General features: G+C 38.7%; 1 protein-coding gene across 6 annotated transcripts in view; it reads right to left on the bottom strand.

The window, feature by feature from the left end:
• Positions 1 to 18,618, bottom strand: part of LOC307129753 (dedicator of cytokinesis protein 9) — a 178,865-nt gene that overhangs the window by 27,744 nt on the left and 132,503 nt on the right. For 3 of the 6 annotated variants that reach the window (XM_079822440.1, XM_079822439.1, XM_079822441.1), the window contains exons 39-51: positions 17,824 to 17,939; positions 17,538 to 17,675; positions 17,177 to 17,359; positions 16,967 to 17,080; positions 14,822 to 15,037; positions 14,675 to 14,732; positions 12,553 to 12,659; positions 10,230 to 10,352; positions 7,093 to 7,206; positions 4,930 to 4,962; positions 4,526 to 4,672; positions 4,101 to 4,311; positions 19 to 209 (exon numbers count right to left, since the gene is read on the bottom strand). In XM_079822440.1, the coding sequence (XP_079678566.1) occupies positions 19 to 209; positions 4,101 to 4,311; positions 4,526 to 4,672; positions 4,930 to 4,962; positions 7,093 to 7,206; positions 10,230 to 10,352; positions 12,553 to 12,659; positions 14,675 to 14,732; positions 14,822 to 15,037; positions 16,967 to 17,080; positions 17,177 to 17,359; positions 17,538 to 17,675; positions 17,824 to 17,939 (1,751 nt within the window). The remainder of the gene's footprint in view (positions 1 to 18; positions 210 to 4,100; positions 4,312 to 4,525; positions 4,673 to 4,929; positions 4,963 to 7,092; positions 7,207 to 10,229; positions 10,353 to 12,552; positions 12,660 to 14,674; positions 14,733 to 14,821; positions 15,038 to 16,966; positions 17,081 to 17,176; positions 17,360 to 17,537; positions 17,676 to 17,823; positions 17,940 to 18,618) is intronic. The other 3 variants (XM_079822443.1, XM_079822444.1, XM_079822442.1) reach the window with 1 other exon arrangement.

The following is an 18,618-nucleotide window of genomic DNA, read 5'->3' as shown; positions in this document are numbered from 1 at the left end:
GTGTGTGTGTGTGTGTACCTGCACACTGATGCTGCCCTGCAGCTTGAGCTGGAGTTGGATCATGTCCACGTCGCTGCAGGAACACAGCTGTCTGATCTCCAGAACCTTCTTACTCATCTCATCAATGGCCACCTCGATGGGGTTCAGGTCCACATGATGCTGATACATCACTGCGATACGCTTCTTCACGTACGGGAACGAGTGTGTGGCTGAGGGAGGAAGAGGAAGAAACGTAACAGGAGTTACGAATAAAGTCACCAGGAATCTTTGTTTTTTTTTTACTATCGCTAGGACCCATTTCTCAATATCACACGAGTCTCTTTACACAGCGAGCACATGTGGAACATCAGTCTGTGTGGGCTAAACCGTTCATCATTGCTTTGGCACAAAATGCATTCAATGACGACAACTTTTCAAATGACATGAATATATTTCTCACTTAGACACAAACTCTGTTGTTAGTGTTTTTAGATCACTGTTGTATAAGTGTCTGTGTGTTTGTTGGGGGAAACCTTTACTAGTGTTATGGACGAATGAGTTGATTTGAGACATAAAAAAAATATAAATATAGCTGCAAGCAGCGATTAAGGGGCCAAGCACAAACACACGGTAAGTCAAGCCATCATGGCTGGAGCATCAGACCAACTGCAACAATGAGCAATTAAAGACATATTAAGATGATTGCAGGCAAAATGGCTGAAAAACCATCAATACAGTCAATAGTAATGTGATTTGATGTTTTATCGCTTTTGAGCAATAGGTGGCCCTGGGACCAAATTGATGTAGTGTGGTCAGAGTGAGGTGACAATGACACATGCGGAGCCCTATCACACACCCGGAGCAATGAGACACCAGGTGTGATGTCAGCCCGACGCAGTTCTCATGTTCACGTCCAGCTCCACGTTGTTTACATATAAAATGCACTGGTGCATCTGTTCACCCATGGGCATCTGCTCTGTGTTCAGGAGCATTGTTGGCGCATTGCTATTTTGAGGAACTGAAAACGACTGCGCCATTGACCAACTGAAACGGGCTTTTAAAGGGAATGGGAAGGGAAACACACCCATGACTCATTAAAGGGTTAGTTCACCCAAAAATGAAAATTCTGTCATTAATGACTTCCCCTCATGTGGTTGGACACCCGTCAGACCTCCGTTCATCTTCAGACACAAATGAAGATATTTTAGTGTAAATCTAATGGCTCTGAAAGGCCTCCATTGACACAATGGCACGGTTCACTCTCAAGACCCTTAAAAGACACTAAAGACGTCGTTACAAAGTCCATCTCACTACAGTGGCTCTACAATAACTTTATGAATCGGCGAGAATAGTTTTTGTGCGCAAAAAAACCCTAAATAACGACTTATATAGTGATGACGAATTCAAAACACGGCCTCATGAAGCTTCGAAGCGTTATGAATCAGTGAGTCAATTCAGCGGTTTGAATCGCCAAATTTCAGCAGTTTGACACGTGATCCGAATCATGATTCGACTCACTGATTCATAACGCTTCGAAGTGTTTTGAAATCGTCATCACTATGTAAGTCGTTATTTAGGGTTTTTTTGCGCACAAAAACTATTCTCGTCGCTTTATAAAGTTATTGTAGAGCCACTGTAGTGAGATGGACTTTGTAACGACGTCTTTAGTGTCTTTTAAGGGTCTTGAGAGTGTAAAGTGCATTGTGCCAATGGAGGCCTTTCAGAGCCATCAGATTTACACTAAAATATCTTCATTTGTGTTCTGAAGATGAACGGAGGTCTGACGGGTGTCCAACGACATGAGGGGAAGTCATTAATGACAGAATTTTCATTTTTGGGTGAACTAACCCTTTAAGAGACGAGGGACAACCCTTTTGGATCATGTGCCTGGCGCGCTCACATGTTTTCCCGTCGTTAAACTAGCAAAATTGGATTCAGACATGCACCATGTGCTTCAGACCATGTGCTCAGATAATTAAAATAGGACCTGCAAAGTTTGGTGTCAACATGTCCAAGCATTGCAGACCCAGCCTCAGTCGTTTTGGCATCATGCCATCATATGTGTTGACACGGTATACGAAAACGATTTCTCTATCAACGAGAAATCCAAAAATGTGGAAGCTTGAATTTGGTGAAAATCGGTCAAACCGATTTTCTAAGAGGAGTTAAAAAAAAATAGTTTTTTAAAGAAAATCCTGATGGCGGACAGGAAGTTTGGCTGACTATGGCAAAATGTGTATCTATGTTCCCGGGATGACCCAAGGAATCTATCAAGACCAGTGTCATTACAATAGACAAAACCAATCAGAAGTTATTAGCATTGGTGCCGTCTCAAAACTTTTTGAGTACCTTCAGAGCATGGTGCCAATGACACTTAACGATACGTCAATGTGTTTGTAAAAGGTAGTTTTTTATTTTATGACAAAATTCAAAATGGCCGATATGGGAAAAATGGGTATTGTTCGAATCCAAATCTGCACCAAATCTAAAGAGAACAGTTTTGTGATTTTTTGCCAAATCTCTTCAGAAGTTACTAGCAAAAATTAAAATGTGCATATCTCCTGACCACTAAGTGGATCTGCACTGAAACTGTACAGGTCGCCTCAGGTCATGGTTGTCATAACACACACCAAATTTGGTCAGAATACACTAAAGCTTTGCGGAGCCTCACTTTCATTTTGGTGGCTCTTCGTTGCGTAATTCGAGAACGGTTTGACGAATCGACTTGAATTCCATAACTTTTTGTATGCTTGGTGTGAAGATAATCTGGTTCAATTTTGGTGAAGACCAGAGAAAAAGCCTAGGAGGAGTTCGAAAAAAGTAAAAATTCAAAATTGCAGAAAATGATGGAAATGACGTCATAGGGTGCAGTTATTAGCACAAATGTAACTGAAACTTTGGACAGTTGGTGGCTAGAGTGATTAAGTTAGAGAATCCAAATTTGCTGTGGTTAAAGGATTAGTCCACTTTTAAATAAACTTTTGCTGATAATTTACTCACCCCCATGTCATCCAAGATGTCCATGTCTTTCTTTCTTCATTCGAAAAGAAATGAAGGTTTTTGATGAAAACATTCCAGGATTTTTCTCCATATAATGGACTTCAATGGGCTCCAAACGGTTCAAGGTCCAAATGACAGTTTCAGTGCAGCTTCACAGGGCTTTAAGCAATACCAGACGATGAATAAGGGTCTTCTCTAGCCAAACGATCAGTTTCTGTGAGAAACCGAGCAGTATTTATGCCACTATTTTACCTCTTATCAGACGAACGTGATCATCTCTGAGCTCCGCCATAACTTCCGCTAAGTGAGGTCAAAATACGAGCGTGGTCATAGATATATCGATCATAGATGCCTCATTCTACTGATCCGTGCAGGCGCTAATGAGGCATATACGTATACTTCTATGACCACGCTCGTATTTTGACCTCACTTAGCGGAAGTTATGGCGGAGCTCAGAGATGATCACGCTCGTCTGATAAGAGGTAAAATAATGGCATAAATACTGCTCGGTTTCTCACAGAAACTGATGGTTTGTCTAGATAAGACCCTTATTCATCATTTGGTGTCGTTTAAAGCCCTTTGAAGCTGCACTGAAAATGTCATTTGGACCTTGAACCGTTTGGAGCCCATTGAAGTCCATTATATGGAGAAAAACCCTGGACTGTTTTCATCTAAAACCTTCATTTCTTTTCGACTGCAGAAAGAAAGACATGGACATCTTGGATGACATGGGGGCGAGTAAATTATCAGCAAAAGTTTATTTAAAAGTGAACTGATCGTTTAAGGTACAGACTGTCCTCTATCTGTGTGCCAAATGTCATAACTCTCTCGCACACGGTTATATGGGCTGCCATAGCCTCAAGAGTGCTCAAGTCTGTGCTTAGCCCCTAATTAGGGTGGTCAAAGCAAACTGAGGTGCATCCTGGGATGCTTTTAAACTGACATGTGCGCTGAGACACTGTCTGGATCTGTCTGCGAAGATAAGAGCTGCACTTTGTGTTTGGGAGGATCATATAAGCCATCAGATTCAGCTGACACTCAGATTCTTATCGTCATTGATTTCTAATTTTGCTGTCCTCTTCTCCATGGTGAGTGTGTGTTGTGTAAGTGCGCACACTCACTGGTCAGTATAGTCCTGCGTTTGCACTGTTCCTCTACGCCGCCCTGTTTTTTGCCGGAAACGGTGAACGGCATCTCAAAGACAAATCGACGGATATTGTGGCTCCTCTCAAAGTCAGTTTTCCTCTCCAGCAGCTCCTTCTCCTCCAGGAATGGGCTGACGTGAGTCACTTGGATGTAGGCGTACTTGGAGTCCAGATCCTTTGGGTTAATCTGCAGCAAACAGCACAGCATCTTTAGCTAACAGGCAGTTCTAGGGGTCGTGCTAGTAGAGATGCACTGGATAAATATATCTGGACGTCTACATTTATTGACAAACGCCAACATCTTAAAATGTTCTAGAAACACACACTCTTTCTGTCTTGGCCTGAATAAGCTGCAATGTGGGTCAGTCTTTATTCTGATACTGTAACTAAACATTTCTTACCTTGCCAGAATCCTGGATCATTTTGACATTCTCAGCTCCAAACTTGTCTGAATAGAGTTTCAGGAGTCTTTGTGAGATCTCAGACAGCGGGGTGAATTTGGGCTCCTTATAAATGTATTCTTTACCATCTTCATCCTCGAAGAAGCCCTAAAACAACACGCAAATCTCAATCAATCAGAAGAATGCATTAAAACTCAACCGCTGACCAGCTAGACAAAAAATAAATAAAAGCCTACTAATTTTTAAGTACTAAATTAGTGACAGGACACAACTATTTACAACAGCAGTCTGGAAATACTGGGCTGTAAAATGTGTTAATGATAAATCCTAATTGTGACACAGGGATTATGAGGACTTCCACAGCCAGCAGGACGACACACATGTGAATCTAATGATGGGTTTACCTCGTGGATCTCACAGTCATTACACTGGTACTGCTAGAGACAGAAACAACTCATCAGAGACTGCACACTTTAAAAAAGGTACTAAAGAAAAGGTGAGAAGTGATTGTTTAGAGATGTTAATTGGTAAAACAAATGTTTTGTTGTGCTCAAAAGTTTACACACCCATTGAAAACATTCACTGATGCTCTAGAAGGAAACACAACACATTAAGAGCCGGGGGTGAAAACTTTTGAACAGGATGAAGGTGTCCAATTTTTTTAGTACTGCCCTTCAGAAGCTACAGAAGACACTTGCATGTTTCCTGGAAGACAAATTAAGTACAATTTACCTTGATCTTTAAATTCAAAAGTTTTCACCCCCAGGCTCTTAATGCGTCGCATTTCCTTCTGGAGCTTCAGTGAATGATTGAACCTTTTTTAGTAGTTGTGTTTGAGTCCCTCAATTGTCCTCAGTGTGAAAAGATGGATCTTAAAATCATACAGTCATTGCTGGAGAGGGTCAAATATGAAAAAGAGGCTGGAAAACTGAAGAATGTGCAGGACCTGGAGGATTTTTCTGAAGAACATTGGGCAGTTTAACTGCTCAGGACAAACAAGAGACTCATGAACATCATCACAAAACACACACACAGCCGTGGATCATCCAGGGAACAACACACACACTCACACACACACACACACACACACACACACACACACACACACACACACACACACACACAAAAACAGAGCCGTGGATCATCCAGGGAACGACACACACACACACACACACACACACACACACACACACACACACACACACACACACACACACACACACACACACACACACACACACACCCGTGGATCATCCAGGGAACAACACACACACACACACACACACACAGCCGTGGATCATCCAGGGAACGACACACACACACACACACACACACACAAACACACTGCCGTGGATCATCCAGGGAACGACACACAGTGTTAAGAATCAAGGGTTCATAAACTTTTGAATTTGTATAAATTCGGCTATTTTTAAACATAATTTATGTAAAATATATTATTCAGGACAGTACTAAATAAAAAATAACATGCATTTTGTATGATCCCTCTTATTTAGTTAAAATTATTCACATTTTCACAGATTCTGCGAGGTGTGTGTAAACTTTTGAGCAAGACAGTATGCCAGTTAATCACATTACTAGTAATATTTGCAGGCGAAACACATGATATTATTGTGGCAGATGAGTAAATGATTGATTAGACACTACAAAATGTGGCTTGAGAAGTCAAGTGTGTTTCCATATCACTGAATATAAGCCTATCACTGGCCAATAAGTCACAGGACATACACTTTCCCTGAAACAGAAGTACACTTTAGCATACTTTTGAAAAGAGTACTTATTTCAGAAACAATATGCTTTAAAAGTGTGAACTGAATGTAATGTTTTCAGACAATTAAATGAGAATGTCTTATAGTTTAAATTTACATTAAATGCAATTAATGAACTTGAGTGTGACTCTTTTGACTCACTTAAGATGAACTCAAGTACATCTTATTGCATGTGATAATCATAATTGTCTTTGAAATACGGTTTCTTTCCCATTCTGACATTCAGTGTGGAGTTCAGGAGATTGTCTTGACCAGGACCACACCCCTAAATGCATTGAAGCAACTGCCATGTGATTGGTTGATTAGATAATTGCATTAATGAGAAATTCAACAGGTGTTCCTAATAATCCTTTAGGTGAGTGTAGATATAGATATATATTCATGTACTATAAATTTGAACCTAAAAATCTTGAAGTTGATCAAAAAAAGATCGGAGCTTCAGGTGACCCATTCTACCCACACCCCCCTCCCACTTCACTTCCTGTCTTCTCTATACTATCATATCCCAATAAAGGCAAAAGAACAGCACAAAAAATCTTCAAAAAAACACTTAATCATAAACATGCCCACGCTAAAGCACTTTTGTTAGGATCACACTGGAACTTTCTTGCACTGGAGCATCTGTAGTCTGTGAAATCCCATCAGTTAACATGAGCATTAAAGCTGAGCTGAAACACACAGGACTTACCGCTGCCTTCAGACAGAAACCAGCAGAAACACACGTCATTAAAGAGCTCATCTGATCAAGAGATGAAGAGGAGTGAGGCTGCTGAGACTCACCTGACCGAAGAAGGCCACTCTGAAGTACGTTCCCAGCAGACGCTTGCCCGTGTGCATGACCTCTGTGACCTTACTGTAGGCGCGGTGCAGCGTGTCATACAGGTGAGCCAGTTTCTGACACAAACACCAAACACACAGCTTACCAATCACATCTTCACAGGTGAGGGTCAAATAAGGTTGTTAATACTTTATTTTACAATGTCCTTGTTACACGTGATATTATAGTCAGTGTTGGGGAAAGTTCCTTTGAAAAGTAATGCATTACAATATTGCGTTACTCCCTTAAAAAGTAACTAATTGAGTTACTTAGTTACTTTTTAAGAAAAGTAATGTGTTACGTTACTTTTGCGTTACTTTTTCTCACCTGGGCTGGCCTTGTTTTTGTTTTTGTTTATAACAAAAAAGTTATATTTTTGTGCAACGGTAAAGACGTCTTCATACCAAAATGTAAATAATAAGCCCCAGGCTGAGGTAAAAATGCAGATTCACACATGAACAGTAGAGGGCGCAGCTCTGGATAATGGAGAATAGGACGCAGGAGAAAAAAGTTTTACCAATAAAAACTAAAAATCTAGTAATTTTCATCATCAAAGGTCATCAGCAAGACATTGGTAAAATAAATATAAAGGTAGATTATGCATAAAAATAGTTGTTTTATTTAACATTTAATTATTGGAGGTTTGCATAGTATTCTGATTTTGCATTTGACTGATTTTAATCATTTTGAGGAGTACAGAATTTTTATTGTGCAAGTGAGATAAATAAATGCTCACATTTAGTCTGGAACTACAATAACCATCATGTTTACACACACACATCTGCACTTATTTATCTCAACATGGGGGCAGGAGAGCTGTCAGTCAAATTAATGTGAAAAAGTAACTCAGATATTTTGTAGTAAATTTGAAAAGTAATGCGTTACTTTACTAGTTACTAGGAAAAAGTAATATTATTACGTAACTCAAGTTACTTGTAATGCGTTTCCCCAAACACTGTTTACAGTAATAGCTATAATTACATGCAACTAACCCTAAATTAAACCGTAATCAAACCCTATAGTAAGTATATATCCAATATATGTAATATATAAGATAAGTATATATGTTATGATCCTCGGCATCTGTGTTCCTGTGTGGCTTGTCTTTTGTATGTGTGTGCAGGGATTGGGTGCTGACGGAGGAATGTGATTGGTGGACCTACTGTAGGAGATTTTGGACTGTCGTCTCTATCGCCGTTACGCTCACGTGATGTTGCCGTTCTGTGCCGGCTCGAAAGCTTATCGCTTCATTGCTTTCTTAAGCATTGCGGTTCAAAAACAAGTGATGTTAAACTGCTCAAGCACAATAATAGCGCTGGGCGGTGTGACCAAAAATGTTTATCACGCCATTTTTCAAAATAATATCGGTTTCGCGGTATATGACGGTATTTGTTTCCCCAAGCATGACCTGGTGTTAACCACATTTCTTCTGATTGAGGGAGGAAATACTGCAGTAGATTGACTAGAATGCCCTGTTTTACTGTCATGACGAGTGAATATTGTAGAAAAACTCCACACTGGAGTTAATACAGGTTTACAAAGTCCCACAAAATAATGCTGTGGGGAGACAACAACCAATAATAGCACTAGTCTCTGAACAAAAGACACATGTCAGTTTAACACAGAAAGGATAAAGACATAGTTACTGTTTTGCCCATTTTGCCCAGTATTTTATACTTTACACCGGTATTGCGGTATCATATCATATAACAAAAAATAAACACCGGTATTCGGTATGAACCGGTATACCGCCCAGCACTACACAAAAAGCAGCGAAAGAGGACTCATTTCAGTATATGTGTGCACTGAGAGACTGTTTTGAGTGCACACACCTGAAACACACACACACATAAAGCATTTAGCGCCTTGCTGAGCTTGAACAGTCAAATACACACACTTATATGTCAAAATGCTCGTCTGTGCGAGCCGAGTATCCTCATAAGCACAGTTGGTTATGTCTTAAAGGAACTCGCCACTATTGTTGAAAATGGGCTAATTTTCCGTCTCCCCTAGAGTTAAACAGTTGAGTTTTGCTGTTTTCAAATCCATTCAGCCGATCTCCGCACTTTTAGCATAGCTTAGCATAGATCATTGAATCTGATTAGACCGTTAGCAAAGAGTTTCAGTTTTTTTCCTATTTAAAATTTGACTCTTCTGTAGTTACATCGTGTACTAAGACCGACGGAAAATGAGAAGTTGTGATTTTCTAGGCTGATATGGCAGGAACTATACTCTCATTCCTGCATAATAATCAAGAGCTTTGAGCCGTATCGTGCAGCGGCGCAAATATTACACAGCGCCTGAAAATAGTCCCCAGCGCTCTCTGTGTAAGCAAGCCGTCACGTTGGTTATGTTGACAGAAGTTAGCCTATTTTCAGATGCTGTGTAATATCATTTAAAGCAATAATAACTATATCGTGATTGTGAAATACAATTATTCATATCGTGATATAAGACTTTGTTCATATCGCCCACCCCTATGTGGACCTGTTGTTTGTTATTTTAGCCTTGGGCCACCCTGAAGCCATTGCAACAGCTTATTCTACTAATCCTTAACTCTAACAGTCTACTAATACTCTTAGTTGACATGCAAAGTTACTTATAGTTAGTAGAAAGTCTAAAGTGGATCATCGAAATAAACTCTTTCAAAAAATGTCCCTTCAGTTTGTTAAAACCCCCCCACATATATTCAAGGTAAGGGAGGGAAACCTTTCAAAGCATAAACTCAAGGCTCCTGGGACGTAGACTTCAGCATTTCCATCTAAAAAGGAGTTCGTTTCTAAACAACTTTTAAGTTGATACTCACTTCAAAAGTGCACATCTATGGAAGCTCGTTTCTGCCACAGAATAAAACATATTAAAGGATATTGCGACTTTTTATCTCACAATTGAGACTTAATAACTCAAAAAAGGCAGAATTGTGAGACAAAAAGTCGCAATTACTTTTTTATCATTTATGAGGCGGAAACAAGCTTCCATACAAATCTGCAGCACAACAGCCAAACACACAGATTCAGCAGCGGTTACAGAACAGCCCATGAGGAAGAGAACATCCTTAGACGTCTGTCATTTACGGGATCAGTGTGTGTTACTGCTGTACCTCGAAATCTCTGCGTTTCTCATAAATGGGAATGATGAGTTTGTAGATGTCGGAGATGAGCTCGTAACGCTCGGCTTTCCATAATCCATCAGCGCATGCCTCCAAAAGCTCCATCAGGACGTCCTGTGACAAACACACACAAACAATACAGATTTGTCTCATAGACAGTGTATTCTCACACTCGTATAGACCGTGAACACAAGTATTTGGCTAAACACACTTTTCTGCATCCGCTGGAGTTTTGGTGGTTGTTCACGCAGGAGTCGTATCAGAGGATCACATTAACAGATCACTGAGATTTGTCAAATATTTATAATGTTTGCATTTTCTGATTTCTTTTTCATTTTTTGTGAAGTTTTTGTAATTTTGTTTGTTTTGTCTAAATAGTTTGACATATTTAATATTATTTCTATATATACATTATTTTCAATTTCTATTATTAAATAATTGATATATTATTATTTAATGTATTATAGAATTTAATAAATATTATTAGTTTCTATTTCTATTATTAAATCATTTATATATCATTTAATGTATTACATAAATTAATAAATTATATGATTTTCTATTTCTATTATTAAATAATGTTTATATTAGTTAATGTATTATATAAATTAATAAATTATATTATTTTCTATTTCTATTATTAAATGATACTTTTATTTATTTCTATACTTTATTTCTGTTTTTTGTATTATTTTATTTTATTACATCAAGTTATTATTAGGGTTATTATCATTAACTTAAACTAAAACTATTCAAAACTATTTCTGCTAATTGAAACAAATCTAAAATAAAATATAAATATTAGTTGAAAAACTTAGGATGAAAATTAGAGATGGCTAATAAACTGAAATAAAGTTTAAGTTAAAGAACTAAAATTATTAAATGGAAATAAAAGAAAACCAATTAAAACTGAAAATATAAATAAATCAAACCTAAATAGTAATATTAAAAATAAATAAATGAAAATAAATAAATAAATAAATAAAATGACAAAAGCACATAATGAAATTACTTAAAAACTCAACAAAAATTAACACGAAAAATAAAAATAAAAGCTAATTCAAAATATGAATACAACTATAATAAAACTAAAATAACACTGCATAAAAAAATAAAAATGTTGCTTTGGCAACTGGTTGAAATAAAATGTTTTATTTTATTTCAGTTAACATTTATTTTATCATCAAGTTATTATTATCATTAACTTTAAAACTATCCAAAACTATTTCTGCTAATCGAAATAAATCTAAAATAAAATAAAATATAAATATTAGTTGAAAAACTAATTAAATGAAAATTAGAAATGTTCCCTGGGCAATAAACTGAAATAAGTTTAAAATGATAATTTAATTTTAGAAAAATAAAAACTAAAACCAGTTAAAACGGAAATATAAATAAATGAAACCTAAATAGCAATATTTCAAAATAAAAAAATGAATAAAACGACAAAAGCACATAACGAAATGACAAAAAAATGTACATGAAAAATAAAAGCTAATTCAAAATATGAATAAAAACTAAAATAACACTACATTAAGTTAAACTAGATAAAAAAAAGTAAATGTTGCTTTTGTTTTATTTTATTTCCGTTAACATTTATTTGATTTGCAGTAATGAGAATGTGTATTTGTGGTTTTATTGTTAGTTCACTATAACATCCTGCAGTTGATTGTGAAGTGAAATTATTAGTGTTTTATCAGTCAGTCAAAGTGCAGGAATGACGGATGAGTATCAGTCCGTGTGGAGATAAGCTCTGACAATCACCATCATTCGTTTATTGCTTCCCTCTTTTACAGTACTAATATTAAACTAAACCTACACGGACACTCTATAATACTGTATCCTAACCCGGGCCGACGTGACAAACAATGCGTGACATTTTGTTGATCACTGCCTCCAATCTCACTGGACCTCACAAATAACTATTGAACATTAAATACGTTCTGATTGGCTGTGATTGTGTAGCCGTTTTGCATCTGGTGTGGACAGGCGATTCACATTGTGCCTGTTAGGACTCATGGTTATTCAACGTGAACTAGATTTGTAATAGAAACAATGGATTCCTATGAGTTATTCACATCATTATACAATATCTGTGTGGGAAGTCAGAGTCATGTTTCTGCAGCAGTGCAAAAGATTCAATATTCCTCTACGTGAATCGAGCACTTTATGGACTTAATGTCACTTTATTTATTCCAGCATTCAAATGACTTTACTGGAGTTAAACGTCACATCTGTGTGTTTTATTGAAGTGGCTTCTCTCTTCACTCCATCTGTGATATTGTGTGTGTTCAGCCGTCAGACAGATCCTCACCTCATTAAAGTGAACATCCTGCATCCCCATGTCTTCCATCATAGACGCTTCTTCATCGATGTTTGGTGTGACCACTCTGAACGCTGAACAGCCCTGCTTAAACATGCCTACACACACACACACACACACACACACACACATTATACTTCACGTCATTTCAAACACCTGTCAATATATCTACTGCCAGTTGCACGATAATGTCTGGTAGAAAAGGTAAAAGAGCAGAAGTGCAGCGAAACGTGAGTAATATACCGAGCGATAACTTCTATCAGCAGAGGCTTTATCAGACGGAGAGACACACCGGAGAGATATGATGAAAAAGAGAAGGTGAGAAACGGAATAAGACTGATATGGGAACCTTACACATTTATCACTTAGTAATCATTAAGAGTAATTACATGTGTGTCCTTGGATTGAAAACTGACCTCTCATGTTTTAACCCTTTAAGCCCTGAAGGCATTTTTAGAGTACATACACAAAATTAAAGACTCATAACTCCAAAACTATAGCAGGGAGAGTCAAAAGATGGGTATCGTTTGACAGAAAACTTATTAAAGTTTTAAGGGGGAAATCATTACATTTGGAGACTCTAGTGCTGAGAAAAACAAACAAAAAGTGTGCTCATGGGAAAATGTACATATCTTTCTTATTAGACATGTAATAACTCAGGAAGGAAATAAGGTAGGAGGACACATGCGTCGTGTTAGCATAAAGTGATCAAAAGTGACAGCATTTGGAATCAAGACAGCCTGATTTGTTTAGCCCTTGACAACCGGAAGACATTTTTTAATTGTTGTTCCTCATGATCAACACATGGATTATGTTGATTTTGGACTCTATGTATGTGTCATGAAGTTACACGCACAAACGCCACGTGAAAGCTACATTTGATTTTACTCAGCTGCATGTGCACCTGTGTTCCCATTAGCTTTGTCATTATTGTCATCAATAAAACTGGTTTATTGGTTTTTATTATTATTGCAGTATTTCACTTAAAACAGAGACTAGGCCTTCAAAATAACTTTTTTTGAAGGCAGATTAGCGCCCTCTTTTGGAATTATTTAAGAAATCATGCAACCATGTGTGTGTTCACTAGAGGTCTCTATGGAGAATTCCCTAGTTCTGTTTTGAACACATTTTTTTATTTATTTTTTATGGATTTGAATATATATATTTAAAAAATCTCAAAGACTATTTATTATAAAGTTTTAGATTTTTTTGTTGTTGTTAGAAATAAAGATTTTTTCTGTGAATTTGTGTTTTTGCAGATTTCCCATTCATTTCCTATGGTGGTCATTTTTGACCGAAGAGCACAAGTGGGAGTATTTTTTTACGACCAATTAGCAGGCTCGAATCATGCCCTCAATTTTTTGTGTGTTTACATACCTAATGCTAGAAAAGTCACAAAGTTTCAGATCATTCTGATGAAGCTGTGATTTTTAACATTTCAAAACAGAAAATTTTCCGGTCAGAAATGACCGAAGAGCACCAGAGGGTTAAAAAATAATAGTTTGTAATGGAAACTAACCACAACACCCATAATGCAGTGCAACAAGAAGGAGGAGTCAGTAACCAGAAGGAAATGGAAGTCAAATCCATTTAAACACAGGTGTGTGTGTGTGTCCATGTGAAGCAAGGAGAGAGGGGTTTTCTTTTATTTGGTTGTTACCAGCGAGAGAAAAGGTGAAGACTTTAGATGGTTAAATAGTGGCAAAAATAGACGAGCTTGAAGATTACGTGATATGCGCTTGAGTTGAATATGGACTTTGAAAGAGACTGAATATTAATTTTGCATCTCTAATGTCTTCCCTTTGAAAATGTGTAAATTCTTCTGCCTCTTTTGAAAGATAATTGTGATCCACCGATGCTTATGTGAGGGTTTATTTCATGAGATGATATTTGTTCTTTTTTTGTTTATTGAGATGATTTGAATAAGCAAGAAACGAGAAAAAAACAAAGCAAAGAACGTGTTTGCACTTGTAAAAGTGAGTTTGTTGTGTATCTGTACTGTTCTGTGAAGAGTGATTTGGGATAACGGGCATATCTAGACTAGAAGTTATTTTTATTGGGTCATGTCCGCATGACAATCCCATCATCATGTTTGTGTATCGGTGTGTCTAACCTTTCCTCCTCAGGTACTCGGCCACCAGCGCTGCAACATGCACATAACACATGGCTGCCTGCAGAGAACCAAACCAGACAACATGAGCTGCACAGTGTGTTACACATGTGTGTGTGTGTGTGTGTGAGTGTGTGTGTGTGTGTGTACCTCAGAGAGGTCTCCATTCTTCACATGGATCCGGGCCATGCTGTCCAGCCAGGTCTTGCGGAGCTCAGGTGTGCTGGCGTAAGACTTGGCCAGACTGTACTGCAGGTCCACCAGCATCTCCGGGTCTCTCTCGTGCTCCTTCATCTGAGCCGTGGCCATCAGGACAGTCCGGATCTTCTTTGTCAGGTCTTTCACGTCCGATGGGAACGCTGTGCTCTGCAGGAGAGTGAAGGAGACGGTGAGGACTGTCAGAGCACCAATCACGAGTATTAGACAAAATTCACTAGTACATGGTGTTTGAACAGTGATATAACCCCCCTATTATGGTCAAAATCCACACACTCCCCTTTTTTAATCCCCATAAATCATAAGCAAGCCGTTTGCAGATTATAGCTTTTGTGACGTCACATTGCACAGGCTCCGCCCACAACTGCTGACAGACTCTGCCCTATTAGCATAGCCCCGCCCACCGTGAGCTGTACACAGTCCGTCATGTTTATCTCCTCGCCAGAGCATTCAAGTAAGAAATGTGTTCTTATTAAAGCTACTGAAGTTACTCAGTCAAGAGCAGTGAGTGATTTCCTGTTTGTCTTCTGTTGTTTGATTCATATTAACAGCAGAGAGGTGCTGCAGATTGCAGTACTGTCACTTTAATACACAGATCTAATATACACATGTGATTTCTTTACGTTCACAACTTTGTGACATAATTTTGTGTGTATTTGACAGTGTAAGCGCAATGAGATGTGAAAGAGAACTGTCTGACATCCCTCTTTCTGTGCGTGTGCGCTCAGAAAACCATTTATCAGAAGTTTAGACTGATAAACTTTCATGATGATGAAGAACTGCAATGTCACGCGTGATCGAGATAGAGATGATCATCAAAAGCAAAGAGATGATTTAGTCTTGGCAGCGGTGAAAATACTGAGAGATTCTATTTACACATGTATTTTCTTTGCAATAATTGTAAATAGTAGTTAGATGGTATTTATACTTTTAAATAGTGGCACTATTTGCACCTCAGTGTTGTTTTACATTAAACCGTATGCAACAGTGAAAATTATTTTATTTGTTAAAATGATTAAATGAACGCCGCCTTAATGGGACAATAAAGCCCTCCCTAACCCTACCCTTAACCACTTTTCAAATATTTTCCAAATTTTTATTGAATATAAATGCCTTTCCGATCTGATACGTGATGGGAAAAGGGATTAGAGCGAGTTCTGCAAAATTTGAATCTTGGGTCAATTTGCGTCAACTTTCTGCTGCTTTCTATTGCTGCTGAACACAAACTTCTTCAGTCCTTTTGTCTGGCCCAATCAGATGTCAGTGGGCGGAGTTGGTGCAAATAGCATTTGCCAACAAGACAGGCTATTTGCACTTGGTGTAAAGACACTCAGTTTAATGTTTGGCAGTATCGGATGCACAAGGCCCTCTTCTGGAAAGGAGGGCGGGGAGCAGCAGCTCATTTGCATTTAAAGATACATGCACGAAAACAGCATGTTTTTCCTTCCTCACATAATGGGCATTTACAACATGGTGTAATAAATGATCTGTGGGGTATTGTGAGCTGAGACTTCACAGACACACTCTGGGGACACCTGAGACCTTAAAGAGGACCTATTCAAGTCTTGATGTTGTTTTGGCTCTACTAGAGCAGGTTTTCCTGCTTGAATGTTAATTATTTCCCCCATTTTCTCCATTGTCGCAGCTCCTCTCTTCCCAGTAATGCTCTGTTTAGTTCCCCGCCTTCTGAAAAGCACAATGTGCTCTGATTGGTCGGCTGGACCAGTGTGTTGTGATTGGTCAAGCGCTTCCAGCGTGTTTGGGATATGCCCCGCCCCTTACCACAACCGCCAGTTTCAACACACTACTAACTAACTCAACCAGGCCCCGCCCCTTTATTATGTGTATGAATGATTTAAATGAGGAATATTGTGACATGTTGGTTCCCCGAAGAAAACTCAAGACGTACAAAGAGGCGCTTCAGGGAGTTCAGAAACACTGATATATAGAGAAGAAGAACTCTTCCCAAGAGGGACTCCCAAAAAACCCCATTGTGAATACTTTTGGATCTACATAATCGGCTCTGCGTCTGATCTCCGCGTCGTGTTTGCGTATGAGTGTGTTTGAAAATAAACTAACTTTGATGGTTTTGTCACTGTTGGCGCAGTTGTTGATGACTGACAGGGACTGTTGGAACCTCGTCCCTCCTATTCCGATGACATCAGCGATCAGCTGACTGACGCCAATCACCACCTGAGGAATCACAAAGAATGACTTGGTTATGACGTCTATGCTATCTACTGCAGAACGATGACCCCGGAGAGGTCAGGGTCACGTGATGAGCTCCACCTGCAGGTGTGTGCGGACGAAGGACTTGCGTCCGGTGTAGTCGAAGTTGCTCTTCATGAGGAAGTAGAGCAGATGAGCCGCGTCGCTGCGGATGGAGCTCAGTTTGGAGTTACAGCACTTCAGAATCTCGTAGCAGAAGAACGCACACATATCCGCACGGCCCTCGAAGAACGTACATGGAAACTGGACACACACACACACACACATCACAGACAGGAAAACAGCAGCGTGAATATCCTTCAGAATTCATTTATCGGATGCATATTAGGTTATACAGGCTTGAAATGACACGAGTGTTAGTAAATGATGAGCTCATAGCCAGTGATTGTGCACGTATTCTAGAGCTGTGCGTCACACACACCTTGTAGATGAAGGTGCGAAGGGAAGTGAAGACCTGTTTGAGGGCTGTCTCTGATTGGTTGATTTGTAAGAAGCAGAGATGAACCTGGAACACTTTCTTCATCAGGGGATTGTGGCCATGATCCAAACTCAGCTGAGTCTGCACACACACACACACACACACACACACACACACACACACACACACACACACACACACACACACACACACACACACACACTGATATCACAAGCAGCACTCGTGAAGGCAGGTGGTGATGATGATGATGATGATGATGATGTCTGACCTTAAACCCCATGATGAAGATGCTCAGTGTGTCCAGTACTGTTAGACAAACTTCTGTAGCAATGTTTCCTTCCAACAGAGACTGATTCAACACATCAGCGTCTGAATGACTGTAAGCTACACAGAATCATTACAATTATTAAAATGATTTAAAGAATAATCTAATAATAATTTAAATAACTGTGAATTAAATTAATCAAATGAGAATGTTTCAAATGTTTTTAAGGCTGTCAATGGATTTAATGCAGTTAACCCTGTAAAACCTGACATTAAATAATAGAGACAATCATATAAATATCAGTCATCACTCGATATCTGCCTGTAATATGTCTTAGTAAGATGATATTTAAAAGCATCGTTTTAAAACATATAATGCAATACAATGATGATTGGGAGATGAACAAATAAACCTTCTTCAAAAGCCTGATGATCATATTTGAGACTATTTCTATATTTTTTCTGGATAATCGAGTAAACCTGAGACACTCCTGTGTGTGTGTGTGTGTGTGTGTGTGTGAGAGTGTGTGTGTGTGTGTGTGTGTGTGTGTGTCTGTGTGCGTGTGTGAGAGAGTGAGTGAGTGGGCATGTTTTTGTGAAATATCAGGACACAAATGTGTATAATGACATGGGTATTACAAAAAGAGGGAGAAATATGAGACGTTCCCCATGTCCTCACTTTTCAAAATGCTTATAAATCACACAGAATGAGGTTTTTTACACAGAAAGTGAACTGCACAGTCTCCTGTGAGGGTTAGGTTTAGGGGCAGGGGCAGTGTGTGTGTGTGTGTGTGTGTGT

The sequence above is a fragment of the Gobio gobio genome (genome assembly GCF_949357685.1).
Source record: "Gobio gobio genome assembly, chromosome: 7".
NCBI classification, from domain to species: Eukaryota; Metazoa; Chordata; class Actinopteri; order Cypriniformes; family Gobionidae; genus Gobio; species Gobio gobio.
This window is presented reverse-complemented; position numbering and strand designations above follow the sequence as displayed.